At 32.6% G+C, this 21,301-nt stretch overlaps 1 protein-coding gene across 3 annotated transcripts in view; it reads left to right on the top strand.

The window, feature by feature from the left end:
• Positions 1–21,301, top strand: part of BRD10 (bromodomain containing 10) — a 115,836-nt gene that overhangs the window by 58,139 nt on the left and 36,396 nt on the right. For all 3 annotated transcript variants that reach the window (XM_077911896.1, XM_077911894.1, XM_077911893.1), the window contains 2 exons: positions 2,856–4,261; positions 13,037–13,116. In XM_077911896.1, the coding sequence (XP_077768022.1) occupies positions 2,856–4,261; positions 13,037–13,116 (1,486 nt within the window). The remainder of the gene's footprint in view (positions 1–2,855; positions 4,262–13,036; positions 13,117–21,301) is intronic.

The following is a 21,301-nucleotide window of genomic DNA, read 5'->3' as shown; positions in this document are numbered from 1 at the left end:
AAAAAAAAAGAATTTCCTATAGATGGGGTCTGTTCATCACAAATACTGAGTTTTTGTTTGTCTGAAATATTTTAATTTTGTCTTCCTTTTTGAAAGTTATTTTTACTCTGAATATGAATTTACATTGATAGTTATTTTTTAAGTATATTAACTATATTCCATTGTCTGTTGGCCTTCATTATGGCTATTGAAGAGTTAACTTTTTTCATTTTTTGTTTTTCATGTTTAGAAGTTCTCTTCAGTTTCTTTCCACAACTGCTTTGTTGTTTTTTGTAGTCTTTTTTTCAACCATGTTTTCAGTTTCTTTTCACTAAACGTCGTATTTTGTATGTTCTATAATTCCTATATCTATAGTTTTGAGGGGCCATTATTTTTTTCGTGCCCTTCATAGTACCTTATTTCTTTTTATATTTTGTTAATCTTTGTGACCTACGTTTTTGTCACTATATCAGTGGGGATTTTTAAAGATCTAGGTGTAAGTTACACTTCCTTAGAGATTTTTTTTTTTTTCCTGTTTGAGTACCAGACAACAAATTTGGCTGAGACCACATTAAACTTCTTTCTTAGTGTGATGTTTTTCTGAGCTCCCAGAAATGTGAATGGCAATAGATCCATGTGAGAATCAGCTTATAGTTACAATTTCTTAGGAGAGATTTTATTTTTTTCCATCTACCACATCTATTGTGAAGACAATTTTTCTTATAGCCCCTTAACTGGGGACGGGAAGGGGCTGTTGTTTCTGGTACAACCTTCTACTGATTGTGTGGGGTTTCAGAGTCCCAGCTTTGTATTTAGGAAACCAGATTCTACCAGCCCACCAGCATCTCCATTTAGTAAAAGGTTTAAAGTCTTCAAAACTGTAAGTACATTTGAAAAAAAATTGAATTTTATGGAGATTATCTAACATTGATTGTTTAAATATAATCAGTACGCATAAATGTCCAATCACTTATGAAAGGTTTTTTTTTAATTGTTTAAAATAAACCAGGACTACTTGATAAGATAATTTGTTGTATCTGTAATACCAAGGTAGCTATAGTGTGATCCTTTAGCTAGAAGTATATAAGTAGGCTTGTTTTGTAAAAGAGAATGTTCTGATATTGCCAGAGTGGTATTCTTACTGTGTATTTGTTTTGCAGATAACACTGTGAGAGTACAGATGAATAGCCAGTGGTCAGATACCATGCCTATTATATTTTCCCTCCTTTGTTGTTGTTATTTCTCCTTCCCAAACTTTATGTTTTCTTTTTTTGGCAACTTTATTGAAATATAATTGATGCACCATACAATCACCTATTTTAAAGTATAAAATTCAGTTGCTTTTATTGTATGCACAGACTTGTTCACCCATGGCCACAGTCAGTGTTAAAACATTCATCACTGGAAAAAGAAAGACCACTAACAAGTCATTCTCAAAACAAAACCAAAATACCCATTTTCCATTTCCCTCAAGCTCTCCAATCTTAAGAAACTATGAACCTACATTCTATCTCCATAGATTTCTGGACATTTCGTGTAAATTAAATTATACAAATGTAGTCTTTTGTGGATGGCTTCTTTCACTTAGTATCATAGTATCAAGGTTCATCTATGTTGTAACATATATCAGCACTTTATTTTTCTTTTTAATTGCCAAATATTCTATTGTACAGATATGCCACATTTTATTTATTCATTGTGTAATTGATGGACATTTGGGGTGTTTCTATTCTTTGGCTATTGTGAGTAATCCTGCTATGAACATTCATATACAGGTTTTTGTGGGGATAGATCTTTTCATTTCTCTTGGGTATGTACGTCCCTTAGATCATGTGGCTACATAATAATAGCCAGCTTATTTCCCAGTTGTGTAATATAACTTCTTTCTTCCTTTCTTTCTTTATTTAAAAAGTTTTAAAATTTAAATTCAGTTTAGTTAACATATGATGTATTAGTTTCAGGGGTAGAATTTAGTGATTCATCAGTTGCACCAGTGCTCATTACATCAAGTGCCCTCCTTAATGCCCATCATCCAATTACTCCATCCCCTCACCCACCCACCCCCTACAACCAACCCTAACCCTGTTTGTTCCCTATAGTTAAGTCTCTTACGATTTGCCTCCCTCTCTGTTTTTATCTTATTTTATTTGATAAAATAAGTCCCTTCCCTTCCCCTATGTTCATCTGTTTTGTTTCTTAAACTCCACACGAGTGAAACCATATGTATTTGTCTTTCTCTGTCAATGGACATCTGGGCTCTTTCCATACTTTGGCTATTGTGTACAGTGCTGCTATAAACATTGGGATGCATGTGCCCCCTCGAATCACTATTTTTGTGTCCTTTGGATAAATACCTAGTAGTGCAATTACTGGGTCATAGGGTAGTTCTATTTCTAATAGTACAACTTCTTTATAATTTTGCTTTTGTCATATGGTTAAAAGCTAACACTGACCAGTTAGCCCTGACAAATACAATCTTAGTATAATTTTCTAAGAGTGGAATTACGGAGTCGAAGGATGTAAATACCTTTTTAGCTCTTAAATGACAACATATTACTTTTAGAAAGTAATCTTTGCTTTTGTTTAATAAATATGCTTAAAATTTTTTTTCATTTATTTGGAAGTTTATACATATCATAAGGTGAAGAATTTTACTTTGGGTGGCAGTTATGTCAATGATAAAACCCAGGATCAAATTATATGTATATTTCGTCATCTAAAGACAAAGAGTGTACATCTTAATGGGACACTGTTCTGATGCTAAAAACTGGAACAGCTAGTTGCCTTGTTAACTGAAGATTAATGTTACACTAAAAACTTAGTATTTTTAGTATTTTCTATTTTAATAAGAGTATAATTTGTCAAATTTTCTTTAGGCTTCGGGAGCAGGAAAGAAAAGAAGCAGAAGAAGCTAGTCAAAAGGAAATGGAAGAATGGGAAAGAAAACTACTAGCTCAAGCAGCTCCAACTTGTATGGAGACCTTGTGGGAAATTCCAGCTATTGGGCATTTTCTTTGTTTAGCCCAGCAAATTCTAAATTTGCCAGAAATAGTCTTTTACGAACTGGAACGTTGTCTTCTAATGCCTCAGTGTAATACTTTTCTTTCTAAAATAATGACTTCTCTGTTAAGTCCTCCTCATCGCAGACCTACCTTACATCGAAGACCTACTTTGCCTTATAGGACCTGGGAAGCAGCACTAAGGCAGAAAGTACAGCAGTGGTACACTGCTGTAGGGCAGACTGAAAATCCCGATAACTGTGCTGAAAAGCTTGGGTTATGTCCTCAGTTTTTTAAAGTTCTTGGAGAAGTTAATCCATTGGAAGAAAAACCTTTTCATGAACTGCCTTTTTACCAAAAAGTGTGGTTACTTAAGGGTCTCTGTGACTTTGTTTATGAAACACAAAAAGAAGTTCAAGATGCTGTACTTGGACAGCCTATTCATGAATGCAGGGAAGTTATCCTTGGTTATGATTATTTGGAAAATGCTTATGTGCATTTTCCACAGTTTTGTGGTGCAGATGTACGGATTTATAAACAGAGACCTTTTCAGGCCCCAGAATTTCCAATTCCACCCATTAAAATACAAAGAGTACCTCGGATCAAACTGGAGAAATTAAAGTGTGACTATGTCAGTACAAGCAATGGTGAACATAGGTGTAGTAGAGGTCTGTCCTCTGGCTTCAAAAAAGAGCAAGAACTTAATTTTGATGCAACTTGGGGTTCTACTAAAATGAACTTGGATAATCATGACATCTCTGATGAAATGGATGTGAAATCTAGCTGTGAAATTAGAATTCACAGGCCCTGTGAAATTAAAAAAACTGATTGTTATAAAGAAAATTTAGAGGAACCAGGGAGTCCAGGGGAAGTTACTGGCTTTGGAGAGCCTCTTAGTCCAGGTGAAATAAGGTTTATAGAAAATCAAGAAAAATATGGTGAAGCTTCCAGAGTAAAGCCTGAACCCAGTCCATTAAAAGAAAATGCTCTAAAATCTTGCCAAATACATGTAAATGGAAGTCACAGTGATCATCCAGAAATTAACTGCCACAAAGTTGTAAGGGACATTCTGTTAGAGCAGAGTCACAAGAAAATCAAGCTAACTAAAATGAGGGCAAAAAAGAAGAAAAAGAAAAAAAAGAAATTGAAAGATGTTTTAAATGAAAACTTACAGAGAAAGCGTGAAAGTCTTCATTCTCTGGCATTCAAATCTTACAAACCTGAGATCCAGAATAAGTTATTGATCATCAAAAAGAAAGCAAAACACAAGAAGCACAAATCCGGTAAGCTAACACAAATGGGTGAGGATTACATTTAAGCATACTTCATGTTGTTCTTTCAATTAGGCATCATGGAAGACTCTGATAGAATGAAAAGTGTGCGCGCGCGCGTGTGTGTGTGTGTGTGTGTGTGTGTGTGTATTTAAGGGGTGAAGTTTTATATTTTGCCACATGATTAAAACCCAGAGCAGAAGAGGTTTTGTATACTAAGAAAAAATACTAAGAAAAAATAAAACCACTTCTCATAAATGATAGGAACCAATACTTCAATGCTTGGTTGTTCTTTTCTTTACTCAGATGTTTTTGCTTTTCCTATTGCTTGCCTTTTAATCAGTTTATGTCTTGTTTGTCGAGAAGATATGTGAGATAAAAACAGATGATTAACTCCATGTATTAAAAAGTTACAAAAAGTTGTCTGGTTGGGAAAAACTTGAATTGTTCACTAAAATGAGTTTCGGTTTATCGTCATTATTTCTGGATTTCAGTTTTTATGTCTTTGCTCAGTAACAAAGATAATTCAATAATAAGTTGGCAAATGAAGGAGTGAATTTTGTTTAGCTGATGTAGTCACTGTTATATCTTAGTTATTTAAATAAATACAATCAAATATATTTTATAATATGTAATGTATCATTGATAAGGAAGCATAAAAGTACTATTAACAGGCTTAATTTGTTAAACTGAAAATCGCAAAGTGGTCTACATTGACCCAGGTGATGAAAAACTACAGTTGCTTAAAGTAACTTTCAGAAATAAGCCTTTTAACTTTTATAATAACCCATTAAGTTATATAAATTTAGTTTGATTTGGCAAGTTCTCTTTGAATTGTTAGCCTCTAAAATATTAAATAATTGTTTTAAATTAGAATTATTTTTCTAGTTCATACATAAGTATGCAATATTGTATTATTTATTACCATTGTCATCTGAAATCTTTTATTAAGTGTTTATTCATGACCTAAGGTGATTATGACTTACAGGGGTAGGTATTGATGTAATTCCTATACAGACTATACCAATATTAACTGCTAGGCATTGGATTAAAAGGAATTTATATTGTAAGCAATTAAAGTGTTACCACATTTTTTAAATGGAAGTTCAGAATATTTATAGATCAGAGAGAAAATTTGTGGGAGTTTCATGTCCAGTTTTAGAAGAGTGAATGAAAAAAAACTTGGAAGCAAATTCAGCAAGTTATTTATGTACCCTCTCTGAGCATGTTTATTTAGGTGGGTACAGAAGTCTTACAGGTATGAAATAAAATAATGCACTTGCCTCTACACTTTCTAATTTTATCTTCAGAGCAAATTTTAGAAAGTCTTCAGTAACAAAAATTCTTAAATCTGGCAAATACAGATTTGTATTTCTCTTCTGTTATAACAGTGTTACATAAAATGTTATGACAACAACAAAAGATTTGTTTTAGATCATTTTCTACACTTGTCTTTCTGAGGCTTTGCCCTGGGCTCCTTTATTAGTTGTGAGACATTGTGGCTTTTTACAGTCAGTTTTGGGCAAACCCTAATTCAGTGTTTCCTCTTTCAGTCTTTTTAAAAGTGGGCTCCATGGTGACAAGTTTGGAAAATGTGGAAATCCTCCTCTGATAAGTTCACTTTGTGCATTAGTACAGGTCCATGCACTTTACAAAACTCCTGTATCGGGTATGTTTTGGAATTCAGAAATCATTAGATTATAGAAGGATATTATGATGTATGTGTTTAGTAAGTAACATCTCCTGTTGAGTTTGGGTAGCACCTGTAAGTAAACATAATTTCTACAGAAAAATGTGTGAATAGATTAAATGAGATAAAGACGAGAAAGAACTGTAGAACAGTTTGTTCAGGTTTTGCTACCATACAAATTATTCTTAAAACTTTAGTTTTGAGAACCATTAAAAAACAAAAGATTTCATTTATTTATTCATGAGAGACACACAGAGAGAGAGAGAGAGAGAGAGAGAGAGGCAGACACATAGGCAGAGGGAGAAGCAGGCTACATGCAGGGAGCCCAATGCAGGACTTGATCCCAGTACTCCAGGATCACGCCCTGAGCCAAAGGCAGACACTCAACTGCTGAGCCACCCAGGTGTCCCAGTTTTGAGAACTCTTTGAACTTAAGAACTGTGGATAGGTGATTCTGGGCCTGTGTTTTAAGGACTGTGGGAAGTCTTCAAGAAAAGGAACTGTTTAGTTTTGTTTAACCTGGTATTTTTCAAGTTTATTTGAACATAGAACTTTTTTTTCAAGTAATAGCATTCTTGTAGAACATGCTATGGGTTAAGTTATGTCATCCACGAACCTTCACTTAGGATGAATCAAATTCTGTGTGTAGTTAATATCCATCTTACATTAATTACTACAGGCTTTAATTTTTGGTGGAATCTCTGCATTTAGTAGCTGGGAGATAATTTTTAATAGAAAGTACAAAGAAAAATCAATTGAGAATGATTGGATAATTTTAGAGCACTGTGAGGCAGTTTTGCAACTTTTAAGCATTTTTATCTATTTTTCAGAGTTTTCTTTCTAGTTCTTAATTTTTCAGTTCATTTTAATTTGGTTATTTAAGCCTGGTTTTTTTTTGGTATATGTTTTTATTGGAGTTCAATTTGCCAACATATAGCATAATACCCAGTGCTCATCCTGCCAAGTGCCCCCCTCAGTGCCCATCACCCAGTCACCCCATCTCGCCGGCCACCTCCCCTTCCACTACCCCTTGTTTGTTTCCCAGAGTTAGGAGTTAGGAGTCTCTCATGTTCTGTCACCCTCACTGATATTTCCCACTCATTTCTCTCCTTTCCCCTATAATCCCTCTCACTATTCTTTATATTCCCCAAATGAATGAGACCAATGAAGCAAATGGTGGGTATTTGTCATTTCTAATGGCAATATTCCATTGTATACATAGACCACATCTTCTTTATCCATTCATCTTTCGATGGACACTGAGGCTCCTTCCACAGTTTGGCTATTGTGGACATTGCTACTATAAACATTGGGGTGCAGGTGTCCTGCCATTTCACTGCATCTGTATCTTTGGGGTAAATCCCCAGCAGTGCAATTGCTGGGTCGTAGGGTAGTTCTATTTTTAACTCTGAGGAACCTCCACACAGTTTTCCAGAGTGGCTGTACCAGTTCACATTCCCACCAACAGTGCAAGGGGGTTCCCCTTTCTCCACATCTTCCTGTCTTGTAATTTTCACCATTCTGACCGGTGTGAGGTGGTATCTCATTGTGGTTTTGATTTGTATTTCCCTGATGGCAAGTGTTTAAGCCTGTTTCTTACTCTTAGAAACATTATAGAAGAGAAAAACATTGGAATAGTTTCTGTTGTACATGCTTATAGCACCATATACTTCTACTTTATAAAATTTGTAAAATTTATTTATAATGGTTGCATTTATTTCTACATTATTTTGATCATTGTCTCTCTTATTTTATAACATTCTTGAGGACAGAAGGTTAGCACAACACATTGTTTAGGAATCTGTTGAATAAATACATGAATACACATAATATGGTTAACTCAGATACAACTAAGCTTAACCCCTTAATATGTCTTTTGTATCTTTTTAAGCATTTATATTTTTGAATAGGATTGGATTAATACATACCATTTTACAGTCTATTTTCTGCATAACAATATACTGTAAATATCTTTGTGTGATAAATAGATTTCTGTAGCATTTTAAATGATTGCATGGGATTCTGTTATGTGTGTTTTGTAGTTATTTAACCAACCTTTTGGTTGTTTTTGATGTTTTGTTATAGATTGTGTAGAGCAGGTAGAGTTGGCTGAAATCAAGTAGATTTTAAAAGTTAGAAAGCTTTTTATAAAATCTGAAAAAATAGGCAAAATGATTAAATATACATCAATTGTTAGAAAAAGCTTACTGTGTTTTAAGTTATTCATTTAAACCAATTTGGTTTGGAGGGTCTTTTCCCCCTCCTCACATGGTCATTATTTTTAATGAAATCATTTTGTGGTAGCTTCTCTAGACTGCTTAAAATAAGTAAGACAATTGGTGTTATTCTTTCATAAGTGTGTAAACTAAGGTTCAGAAATGGTGCCTGAACCATAGTGCCTGGCATGTGATTTGTTTTAATAATTGTTAAGTATATAATAAAAGATCAAGCAGAGGGTAAATCAGTGTGCTATCGTAGTCTCAGAAGGTTTCACGGAGGATAAAGGACTGAAAAATAATGGGGATGGGATAAATGAAAATTGGTTACTAATATGAGCAAAAGTGTGGAGGTATAATTAAGCTGGTGTCACTGAAAAAAAAACACAAAAAAGCTTAAGGAAAAAGTTGCAAAGTTGAGGTTTTAGAAGCAGTTTGAATGATGAGAAGAATATGCCAATTTGGGGTGATCTCTTTTTGGGCAGGCAATGCTATTTTAAATAATTGCACCAGGTGCCCAGTGCAAGGAAATGAGCTTAAAATAAGACTTAATGTGCAAAAAGCAGTAAGCTTCTTTATGGGGAATAACTGAGACAGCAATGTAATCTGCAATATTTGATCACATCCAGGCCCATTACTATAAGAAATTTCACAGTATTTTGTTGATAAACATTATAGAACCTAACTACAGGTTCTATGTGGCTTTAGATACACATAGGAAAATTTTTAGAGGACCAACTTAAGGTGCCAAGATACAAGAGAATGAAAGAATTGATAGAACACCTTGTCCTTTTACTTTAATGCTTTGTGCTCTTTTCCTCTTCAAAAGCTAATACTTGTAATGCTAACTGTATACCAGGCAATAGTCTAAGCCTTTTATACATATTGTCTCATTTAATTTTCATAAAAACTCCGCTAAATGCTATTGTTATTCTCCAATATATAGATTTTATAGAATTAAAAAACTGAGGCACATCTTCATTTTTCTAGTTAAGAGGTGTATCCCCACATTCTGAAAGACTAGAATTCTGAGTCTAAGTTAAAATGTAAAATATATTTTTAGTTACATTGTTTTTCTGTCAAGTCAGGCTTCCTTACTATAGCGGTTATGGTTTTAAAAAGCTTCCTTACGCTGCATTGAACACTAATTACTAGGCCATATGTCAACTTGTGCCTGGAAAATAGATAAGGAAAACTTAATATGGCCTAGTAATTAGTGTTCAAGTGCAGCCTAAGGAAGCTTCTTAAAACTATATTGCCCATGTCTATGTGTTAGGCCCAAGGATTGTGTTGAAATTCTGTAAATGCTTTAAAGTGACTTCTGACTTTAGTACAATCCTAGATCTGAGAATTGTAATCTGTTTTATGGGACCAGGTGACTTAGGGCAGTGGAGGTGGGTAATATGATCAAGCTTTTGGTAGAGGAATGGAAGCCCACTGGGGGGCAGTATGTAACTTGCCTGTATATATCTTGCCATGGAATAAAAACAGATTACCAAATAAGGCTATGTGGTTTTGTAGTTTCCCATGCTCCATTTTAAAAGTAGTATAATAAAAAGGAAGAGCAGATTTTTACTGAAGAATACAGAAAATTTGTATTCAAATTCTTATGAGGGTAGAGAATGAAGATATTAATAGTATATGCATATCTTCTCACCAAAAGAGATGCTGTAAATCAATCAGAAGCAGATTATATTCCTGCAGAACATTTGAAGGAATACAGTATTTTATCATAAAAAGAGCACAGCTTTGAAGTGAGACAGATCTAGTGCAAATATATGTTCCAGTGCTTATTAGCTACAAGTCCTTTATCAGTTTATTTACCTTATTGGTAGTCTGTTTCTTTATCTGTGAAAAATGAGGTTAATACCTACCTTGCTACAATCATTAACAGAGATTAATTGGAATAGCAAATGCATACTACTAACATAGTGCCTGGCATGTGATAGGAATCAATAAATGGTAACCATGATTTTCAAGAGGTAAATTACATAATGGAAAGAACTTGGACTTTGGAGTTAGAATCCCTGGCTATGGTGCTAACTTACAGTGTCACAGTTGGGTGACTTGAGGAATATTTTTTATCTTCCCACATTAAATTTTGTTATCCCACATTAAAGTGAGGTATTGCATACCTTAGAAGATTGTTTTGAGAATTAACTGAGATAATTTACATAAATTATCTTGCTAAATGTCTGATATATAATAGGCTCTCAATAAATGTTAGTGTTCTTACTACCACTCCTAGATCATGTTATAAAACTCTTTGGTAAATTGTGTAAACTATTTATTGTCAGTGTTTTCTTTATTAAAAAATAATGGACTCAGATGGGCCCTAAGAATTATAGACAATTACCTGCTTTCCTTTTCCTATCTCCAGATTGGTGAAATTTCTGTTGAAATAGAAAAATAGGGTTATTCTATTTAAGGATCATTTCTCATAACTTCTTTAATGAAAAATGCTGTAAATACAAAATGAATAATGTGATTTCTGTTAATAATTCAGCCTAGTAAGAACGAGAAACACAAATCATTATAATACTGCATGATAAATGTACACTAATATACATACAAAGTAGAGTGGTAGCACAGAGGACATATGAGCAAGAAGGGCTAAGAGCAGGAGTAAGTTAGTAAAAGAATTTGAAGAAGGTTAAAGATAATATTTGGTTTAGACCTTTATCATCATGGCTTACCTAAGGGAGATAACAATTAACATTGACCACTTAACCATGTGATTAACAGTAGTCTAAGCTCTTTACATGTCTTAATTCCTTTAATTCTCATAAAGTAGGTGATATCATTATCTCTGTTTTCTAGATAAGAAACACACAAGAAACTACACAAGGAAATAAAGTAACTTGCAGCTAATAGTTGATTAGAACTGATATTCAAACTCAGGTAGTTTAGTTCCAAAACTCAAGCTTAAACCAGAATACTACTTCTGTTTACTTAATCACATTTAAATATACTAATGATATGGTGAAAGGAAATACCCAGTAACCATTTGATGTGCTTAATCCATTAAAATAAGAGTGACTTCTAGAATTAACTGAAAATGTACCTGATATTAGTGCCTATGGAGCTACAATATGGAATTTATTGGGAATATCAAGGGTGACCTCTTGTGCTTATGAATAAAAACAAAATCAAATGATTTTTAAAAAGCTAATTAGAACAGTGCTGTGGGGAGGAGGAAGGGAGGATAGGGAAGGATTTCATCTCCTTCAAATTGTTCTTATAACTTTCCCAGACTCAGGCAATTAAATCTTTTCCTATGAACTTTAAAATATTGTAGTTTATAGAGGAAAGGCATTCTTCTCTCTGGAGTCATGAGATACCTTCAGAGGTATCTATTGCACCCAGTTTAGAAATTACTCTAGCTGTATTATAGAGATACCAGGAATTTAATCACTTCTCCCTAAATATTGGTTAAACAGACCACTCCCTAACCTAATTTTGTAGAAGTTTAATTTTGGTATAGGTTCTGTGTAAGCACAGAAACAAATAATAGTGATAAGGGTTATGAATATGACAGGTCATTTTAATTAAAAGTAAATGTTTGACAGCAGTTGATACTTATTAGAATAAGAGTAAAATCCATGTGAACCTCAGTAACTCAAAATTTGTAGTAGTTCGGACATAGTATACATGCATTTGATTGAGTCAAAAGTTAGAAATTATCAAATTATAGTTCTGTGATATGGTTAAAAAGGGAATACAGAAGAAAATACAATTATATTGTAAATGGAATTGTGCCTCCACGTTGAATAAAATGTTGCAATCAAAAGGACTGTTTGCATGACAGATCATAATCTATATAGAATACTTAGAAAGGAACAATAGGGGTTGTGTTGAGCAGTTACTTTGTGTACTCATTTTCCCTTCTGCAAAAAATAGTAACTTTTAAACTGGTTTTAGTTTACAAATGATTGTGGACTAAAATTAACTTTTAAGTGTTTCCGGTTAATTTTTTATTCCCATACATAGATTTTCATCTCCTGCAGTACAGGGTTTCCATTTTATAATTCTTTGTTTTCCCCATCAGTTGTCCAGTGCCCTGTATCTCATGTTTGTAGAATAATTAACAGTCAGTTTGTTATTGATTTTGCTAAATGCTAGTGGAAACAAAACATAATTTAAGATGTTCCTTTCAAAAAATAGAGATTATATGCATATAGTATCTCTTTTGTCATGTTAAATACACCAGAGTAGATATACTTCAGTATATGGTAATGAATTAGATTTCTTCAAGAATGTGGATTTATTTTCCCCAGTGTTTTCTGATTGCACAAATGAATAGTTGCACTTTTTAAAGGGATATTTTTACTTTGTTTTAAATCTGGTTATTGAATACTTTCAAAGGCAGCCCATTAGGTGAGTGCAGAGCTAAAGGGATAGAAAAATCTTGTTTCCTAAGCTGCTGAGAGGATTTTCACATTAGGTTGGCTTAAGACCATAGTCTTCAGAGTATAGTTTTATGCAAGTTTCCAACTGTGGAAGTCATTGTTAAAAGGTAAGTTTTTTTTTTTTTCTTATGTAATCTCATTTTAAATTGTGAATTAGATTTTAACTAAGCAGTAGTAATGTGACATTTTTTTTGCCAAATCTTATTACAGTAAATTCTGATACTGTGCAAGTCATCGCAGATTTTGATAGTTTCATTCATATGTAAAGAAACCGTGTTTGTTAATATGTCTGTTACAGGTAGTTATAGTTTAATGTTTGCTTTTACTAGGACTTGTCTTGATTCATCATTTTTATTTGACTCACTAGCAACCATCTGTTATATTTTAACTTTCAAGGTTCTATGTAATTTGTTTTTTGTTAATGAAGTGCTATAAACAGTATTATGAAGCTTTTCTCTTTTAATCTTGAAAGGAAAAAAATCCATATCTAAAAAAGCAATCACAAAGAAGAGGAAAACTGTCACAAAGTCACCTACTGTACCAGAATTTCAGGTAATGTTTCAATTTTGTCTTAGCATTTTTTAGTTTAAATTTCTGTTTTAGTGTTTATATTGCTCCTCAAGAGATTGGCTAAATTCCACTGTAACTCACATACTTTCAATGAAATGTTTCCATCTTTGACTTTTTTCCCTTCAAGTGCAAGGCATAGCTAAGATTTAATCTTCAATATTTTTTACCTCTGTTTTTGTCCTTGATAGCCAAAAATTTCTTTGGTTTTTTTAATATGCTGTGTTGCTTTGTAGAAGTAGTTTAATAGAATATATATTATATATTATAAATTTTATACATTTATATATTTATATATTAAGTGTTTATATATATGAAAATAAATGTGTACATGAAACTCTTCAAGAACAAAGCGTAATTGTAAATAGGCAATTTACTTTTCATTTATTTGAACACTGTAGAAATGGTTAGATGTATTAGCTCAAAACAAATCTTTCAACTCTTAGCTATATATGAACTTCAAAGAGAATACTAAGTAACATTTAATTGAATGGTCTTTAAATATTTCTGCAAAAAGAAAACAGTATATTTGTTATATTATTATGTGAAGAGTTTTTCATTTGTAGCTGGTACTAGGATAAATAGAGAATCTAACTCTAAATAATACTTTTATTTCCTGTTTTATAAAAGATGTATTTTCTTCAAATGATTCTTTTTAAAAAATTTCTTTGTATTACTGTGTCCAATCCAGTTCCAAAAGTTTTATAACCTAATACTTAATTGCCAAAAAATAAAAGTGATGTTAAAATTAATTTTTGTCGGTCTCAAAAAGAAAAATAAAGGAGTAATAACTATGAAAATATTGGTAATTTGTAATGTGAATTTAATATATTTATTAAAAATGTAGACCTATTTTTCAGTAAAAATCTTATTTTTGGAAGTGTTTTTATAGAAGTTGATTAGTAAAAATTTAATATTTTTAAATAAGCAGTGAAAGAAAATAGACATTTTCTTTTAGTTTTTTATGATAGAATATTTTTAATGATCTTAGAATGAATTAAAAACATTTTTACAAAATCATTTTATATAATGTAACCTTGGTTACAGAATATTTAGTGAAAAATATGTATTTACTGTTTTACTGGGAGGCCTTTCTGTTGTTTGTATCTCTCATTCAGTACTTGAATAGTATATTGTCATTCTGTCACTGATATCATCATAGCCTCTGCTATGCTATTTTTCCCATTCACTATCCCTCTCAATCCCTTAAAATATTGGTCCAGGGATATAAATCTCAGAAGAGATCTGGCCTGCTGTTGATATTTGTCTCCATTCCTGTCTTAGTGAATGGACTTTCATATGTTATAAGTGGCATAGACAGTGTTAAAATGGCAAATGGTATTTATTAGTGAGGCATGAAATTAATCTAGTAGATTACATGACCAGCATTCCTTTTTTAAACTAACAGTTAAAATAGAAAAGAAATTATGAGTGTGTCAGATATAGCAAGGGTAATATTGTTTCATGAAAGTTTGGTTTTGATGTTGTGTTTATTGTACTGGCATGCAACGTAAAATATATTTTTGACCATGGGTCATGAGCAAAAAAATTAGAAAGGCACAATACTAAGTGATGCTTTGTCAGTTACTGACCATTTGCTTACCACTCTCAGAAACTTAAAGTGAAAGTATGCGTTTTGCCAAATTGAGGTGTTTAAAATAAATAAGTAAAATCCCCTTCCTGGTTCTTAAGGTGTCCTAGAGAGAGAGAGAGAGAGAGAGAGAGTGTGTGTGTGTGTGTGTGTGTGTGTGTGTGTGTGTGTGGTTAGGATGGGGAATAGACTCATGAGAACTGGTTCTTATGCCTAGTTTATATTACAAATACCATGGTATCACTCAAAAAAGAAAATTGACAGCTGTCTCCTAGGAAATACATCATTTGCTTCAAATAAAGAACAGGAGATAAGACAGTATTAGTTACTAGTAAACTTTGTTGTTATGGATGAAACCTACAGTTTTGCCTTTCAAAATAACTTTATATAGTTTGTTTCTTTGATTATTTGGAAATTCCCCACATGTAAAAAACTGATTATTATATAATAAAGAAGTGAATTTATTTCCTTCCCAAAAGCATTTCAGATTCTGCAAATTGTTCTTTTTTTTTTTCTTTTTTTTTTTTTTTTAATAGAGAAGGAGAGAGAGAAAGGTGTCGGGGAGGCTATGGGGCAGAGGGAAAGGGAGAGAGAGACAGTCTTAAGCAGGCTCCATGCCCAGCAAGGAGCCTGATGTGGGGCTTGATCTCACAACCCTGAGATCACGACATGAGCCGAAACCAAGAGTCGGACACTTAACCAACTGAGCCACCCAGGTGCCCCTGCAAATTATTCATTTTATCCAAGTTCTTTAAAGATCACATTTCTAGCATTAAATATAAAAACTTTATAGAAAAGTATTGCTGGAAGATTTTCTTTGTAGTATATATTCTAAACTATCTTATTGCTGAAAATAATGAAGCTGTTGGTGGGTAGATCTTAGATCCCCCTTGCAAAACCTGACTTATTTGCCAAAGGACTAGTACATCTTTAAATTGATTTAAACATGCTAAGAAAAAAAATTTTTTTAAAAACATGCTAAGAGATAAATGTGTTGAGGAATTAAATTGTGAAGTTTATTTTTGTTAAGTCCTTTTTTTTTTTTATTTTTTTTTTTTATTTTTTATTTTTTTTATTTTTGTTAAGTCCTAATGAGTGAATCCTGTTTTGGCCTCAATTACTTTTTTTTTTTTTTTAATTGGAGTTCAGTTTGCCAACATATAGCATAATACCCAGTGCTCATCCCGTCAAGTGCCCCCCTCAGTGCCCGTCACCTAGTCACCCTAACCCCTCAATTACTTTTTAATTTGGTAGTGTTTTTGTTGACTTTTTTTAAAGCTAGAAATTAACCTTGTCTGCCTATTTGCTTAGGAGGAATCCATGTTTACTTACATGTATACCTAATATCTGTATCTCAGTTTAAGAAGATAATTATCCCACCTTTATTTAAGGCATACACTATAGGTATTCAAATGGTGGATTGGATCTGTTTTTTTGTATTATAAAAGGACTAACCATATCTGTGCCATTTATTCCAAGAGTTATGTCAGTGATTCTCAAACTTTAGATAGCATAAAAATAATCTAATGCCTTTATTAAGAATGAAAATTCCTGGGTTTATCTTCCAAGATTCCATCCTTGATTTAGTGGATCTAGGTGGATACCAGTAATGTGCATAGTGGTTAAGCATATGGATTATGGGACCAGGCGATATAGGTTCTAATGCCAGCTTTACCACTAACTCTGTATCCTTAACCCCTTTGTGCCTCCAATTCCTTATCTGTATAGTCAGGTAATAATAGTACCTACTTCATAGGGTATTGTGAGGATTAAATGATAGAGCTTACTATTTATTTATTCTTATTTTTTTCAAAAAAGCATGCAGGTGCTTCAGACATAAATAGTGTTATGAGTAGGAAAATCAACTAAGAACTGGCTTAAAAGCATCTATTATTGACCTTTAACACTTTTTTCAGCTACTTAAGACCTTGAAATCTTGAAGTTGGTCATGTTTCATAAATCATGAAATGTCATGATTAAGCCTACAAGAATTTGAAAAGTGACAAACCAAGTAATATTATTTGCATCATTATGTCTAATCAGAGGGAAAACTTATGCTTAGCCCTACTGTAGTGTTATAGTGGTTATATATTTGGCATGTAGGGGAATTTTTAGATTTTTTTTATTTAGTAGTAGTTGCAAAAAAATTTGGAAATATTTTTATTTTTAGTATTTAGCATGTTGGTGATATAAGCTTTGATATCTTTAACAATTACGACTTTGTTAAATTGACTTTTTAAAATCAGTTTTATAAGACTGTTAAACTGAAAACTAAATATCAATTTTCTTCATAAAATTAATTTTTGCCAAAAGCCTTTTATTTTAATATTTAAAAGAGGAATCTAATATTATGTGAATTTTCATTTTGTATGCAATTGTTTCAAAGTCATAGAAAGTATTTTTAAAACTTAGTGTGCCAAGTCTCAATGAGGTCAGTTTCTAAAATAATGTGAGAGCCTTAGTTACCTTGACTTTGCTTTTCATTGGTAACCAAGATCTTTGAATGTAATGCATACTCGCTACTGTAGTATACGTATGATTTGCTGTAAAGCCTATTTTGCAGAGGAAATCCAGAATCCAGCTGCTAAGACTTATGTATTAGTATTGTTTTCAAACATAAGCATAAACTCACAGATCCTTGACATACCTCTGAAAAAAACTGTATTTCTCCATTTAACCAATGGCAAAACTAAAAGATATGAAATAGGGATGCCTGGGTGGCTCAGCAGTTGAGCCTCTAGCTTTGACTCGGGGCATGATCCCAGGGTCCAGGATCAAGTCCCTCATTGGGTTCACTGCAGGAGCCTGCTTGTCCCTCTGCCTATGTCTCTGCTTCTCTCTCTGTGTCACTCATGAATAAATAAATAAAATCTTAAAAATAAAATAAAATGAAAGATATGAAATAAAGTAACAAATTGAGGCCCTCAGTGTAACAAAATGAGACCAAAATTAAAGTTGGAGTTCAACTACTTCACTGTGTTAAGGACCTTTTGATTATATTATTATTTTGAATTGCTACCTCTTAATGTAAATGTTTTCAGCTTCATCTTTTTCATTTCTAACAGGATGGGCTTTACTTCCCTTTTTAAATTCTTTCAATTTTTAAATATTGTGCATTGAGAGAAACGTATCTCATTAATAAATATAAAACATCTTGTTAATCAGACTTACTTTTCATATCACACAATACTGCATTTGCAGATTTTGAAGCAGTCATTCTCCTTGGTATGGTGATCATAAGGAATGAGAAGGAATTTTCCTGTCCTCATAGTTCTAAGATGTTAATGTAATTTTAGTTTAAATACAATATGAAATTTAAATTTATACCATGAATTTAATATTTTGCTTATAATTTTTATAATAAAGTGTAGGTTTGCTGTATTAGCATGATACTGAATGAGAGGTCCAGTTTGCACCTATTAATGTTGACTTCTACATTACTTTCCCTTCGTGTTTTAATATGATTTGCTCTATTGCTCTAGTTTTGTATGCTACCTATGTCCTTTTTGGAACAAATGAAGTAAATATCTCTCAGATCTATTGAGTATAAACCCTAAGAGCACAATTTCTAGTTTGAAGTAATGCTAAAGTAAGAAATGATTTATCTTGTAATTTTTCTGAGATGTGTCATGGAATTCTTTTTACTTCCATAGGACCTCCCCTCTCCCTCTATATATAAACATTCCTGCTTCTTGAGTTGAAGATATTTACCACTAGAATACTAATAGAAATGAAATAATAGAAATGAAAGCTTAGGTATAAATTAAATCCTAAAACTATTATACATGTTCAGTTGTTCCTAGATTTTTTGGTTTTGTTTAGAAAGACTCCTTAAAGAACATGATAGAGTAGGAGGTGGATGAGTCCTATGTTTTGTGGTCTCCTCTACCAGTGTGTCATCTTATACTTTGCCTCTGTTAGTTTTAATTAGTTCATATATGAAGTGGAGAGGTAACCTTTTTAGTCTAAAAATTACATATTTTTAGTCCTTTCAGCTCTAAGATCGATGGTTTTGTGGCTTTGTAATGGGTTGCCTCAAGTGAAAAGTTAACTTGAGGAAGAGTGTGATAGCTTTCAAGAGGTTTTCCTGGGTGATTCTTATTGTAACTTCTGCAGTATGACTGAAAAGCCTTCTCTCTTGAGTGTTGGCAGTGTGATCCAACTGTAATTTGATCTACTGGGGAGCTTTCCTTTTCACCCCTGGAGGCCCTGAGTCTCAGATTGGTTTTTCCAAATTCAAGGCAACGAGAAGGATGTTTTAATATAATGTTTTGCTTTGATCAAAAAAATGCATCGTTCTCCCTTATATAGGTGAAGTTTTGGATTGATTCTGTTTATAAAAGCACCCATTTGAAGCTGAGTCAAGTTTAAAGGCCACACATACACCTTACTAGTAAAAGAGAAGGAGTAGAGGGTATATTGACATGAATCAGATTATTTTTTTCCTTCAGTGTTAGTAACACAATCAGAATTATGCTCCTAGGGCAGCGCAGTTTATTTATTTATTTTTGGCTCAGCAGTTTAGCACCACCTTCAGTCCAGGGCGTGATCCTGGAGACCTAGGATTGAGTCCCACGTCAGGCTCCTTGCATGGAACCTGCCTTCTCTCTCTACCTCTCTCTCTCTGTCTCTCATGGATAAATAAATAAAATCTTTAAAAAAAGAATTATGTTCTTATACAAGAATTTTCTCAGACCTTACTTGGCTGTATATGTTGAGTATCTCTACTAGGTGTATATCATATCTAATTATAGAGAGTATAGAAAGAGATTATAAGTTGTTATATAGCTATTAACTCATTTTAAGAGAAATTCAAAGTAAATATTGCTAAAAATATTTTCACCCTCAAATTCAGCAAAATTTATATTTGAGTCATGTCATTTAAGGAATATTTATCTTATCATTGTGCATTTAAATCAGTATTTCATCCCCTATTTGGAAATTAGTCTTTTGGAATCTTCATATTCTTTAGCTACATAGTACCATAATGTTTCAAGAGCCATGAAGATTTGGAATTCATAATCATTTAGTACCTTTACTGCTTAAAAGTATGATCTGCAGCCCATACCTGGGAATTTGTTAGAAATGTAGAATCTCAGGTCCGCACCTCAGACTTACTAAATCAAAAACTCTATTTTAACAAGATTCCCAGGTGATTCTTATGCACATTAAAGTTGGAGAAGCATTGATTTTGTACAACTTACTAACTAGGTAAGCCACTTCAACGTACTGTTTTACCTAGCTCTTAAGCTGTGGAAATCATTCAGAGTTTGCCTTCAGAACTGTGTTACCTCTTCTTTCAAATGAAATATTATTTGTTGATCCCATGAATTGAAAGGTTTTAAGTGTCTTAGAGTGTGTCTAGTTGTAATGGTGTATGTTTTCATTGTTACTGTAAGTTTCTACAAACTATATATGTGCAAAATGTACCTTTATTCTTTGTATAATGAGATACCTAAGATGCAAGTAAAAACAACTCTGAGTTTTGCTATGTATGCAAATGAGGAATCTGTGCTGTGATATTAATTAGTGCACCAAGTTCAGTGAAAAGGCATGTAACCATCTGCAAGCTCTGGGGCAAATTTGACATGACAATCAAAAATAGCAAATTATACAATGGGAAGTTTTAGTTCCTGCTGAGTACTTACTGAAAACCTGATGTAGGGCCAACAAAATAGAAGTTGAAGACATTATCAAGTTTTAGAGCAATTACATAGTTGTCCAGTCCCCTATCAGCATTTCTTCTATACCTCTAGATTTGGCAAATGGCAATGTGTAATTTATAGTAAATAGCAGTAGCACTATTATTGTGAACTGTTTTCTATTCTGGAATTATTTAAGTTGGGTTACTTATGCATATTTTCTCTGCATTGTCAGGTCTGTGAGTTTGAAATTATGTAAACATTTCTAATAACAATTGTTAATACTAATTATAATTTATAATATCTGTGATATTTTTTCTTAGCCTATTAGATTGAGTAGGCCATATATTGCCATTTATGTAGATCAAAGGCATATCAGTGATTTCATATGGTTTAATCTAATAAAGGAAGTTTAAAGGAGTCCTGCTTTCCCATTTTTGTCACAGTAGTCACTAGGAATGATCTTGCTGTAACTTCTTTTCTTTTGTTGTTTTTGTTTTCTCTTACAAGAAATATGCCTTTTAGGAAAACAGTACCCTTACACAAAGATTAATGAATGTCACAAACATGGAATAATAAAATCTTATAATGATTAATAGTTTTATAAATGTAGAATTTTTTAAAAAGTTATCGCAGTAAGCATTACAAGACTTTCATTAATCTAAAACTTTTCCTCTTTATGTGCTTGTAGTTTTGTTTTAGAAACATTTCTTTTTCATAATAGATTTTTTAAAATATGAATTTAAATTATTTTAGGAAAAAAGTTAAATATATTAGGGGGAACTCCATATAATTTTACAAGAACTAAAATGTAGTTATTAATATTTTTGTTGTTGCTGACACTTCACTGTTTAAAGCTTTAGTAGTTAAGCCAAACTAGTTTGATTATTCATAACTAAAACCCAATTATTTTGGTGATTTGCCAAAATTACCAAGG

This window comes from Canis aureus, chromosome 10 (assembly GCF_053574225.1).
Source record: "Canis aureus isolate CA01 chromosome 10, VMU_Caureus_v.1.0, whole genome shotgun sequence".
Taxonomy (NCBI): Eukaryota; Metazoa; Chordata; class Mammalia; order Carnivora; family Canidae; genus Canis; species Canis aureus.
Note: the sequence above shows the minus strand (reverse complement) of the source record. Positions and strands in the feature narration are given on the sequence as shown.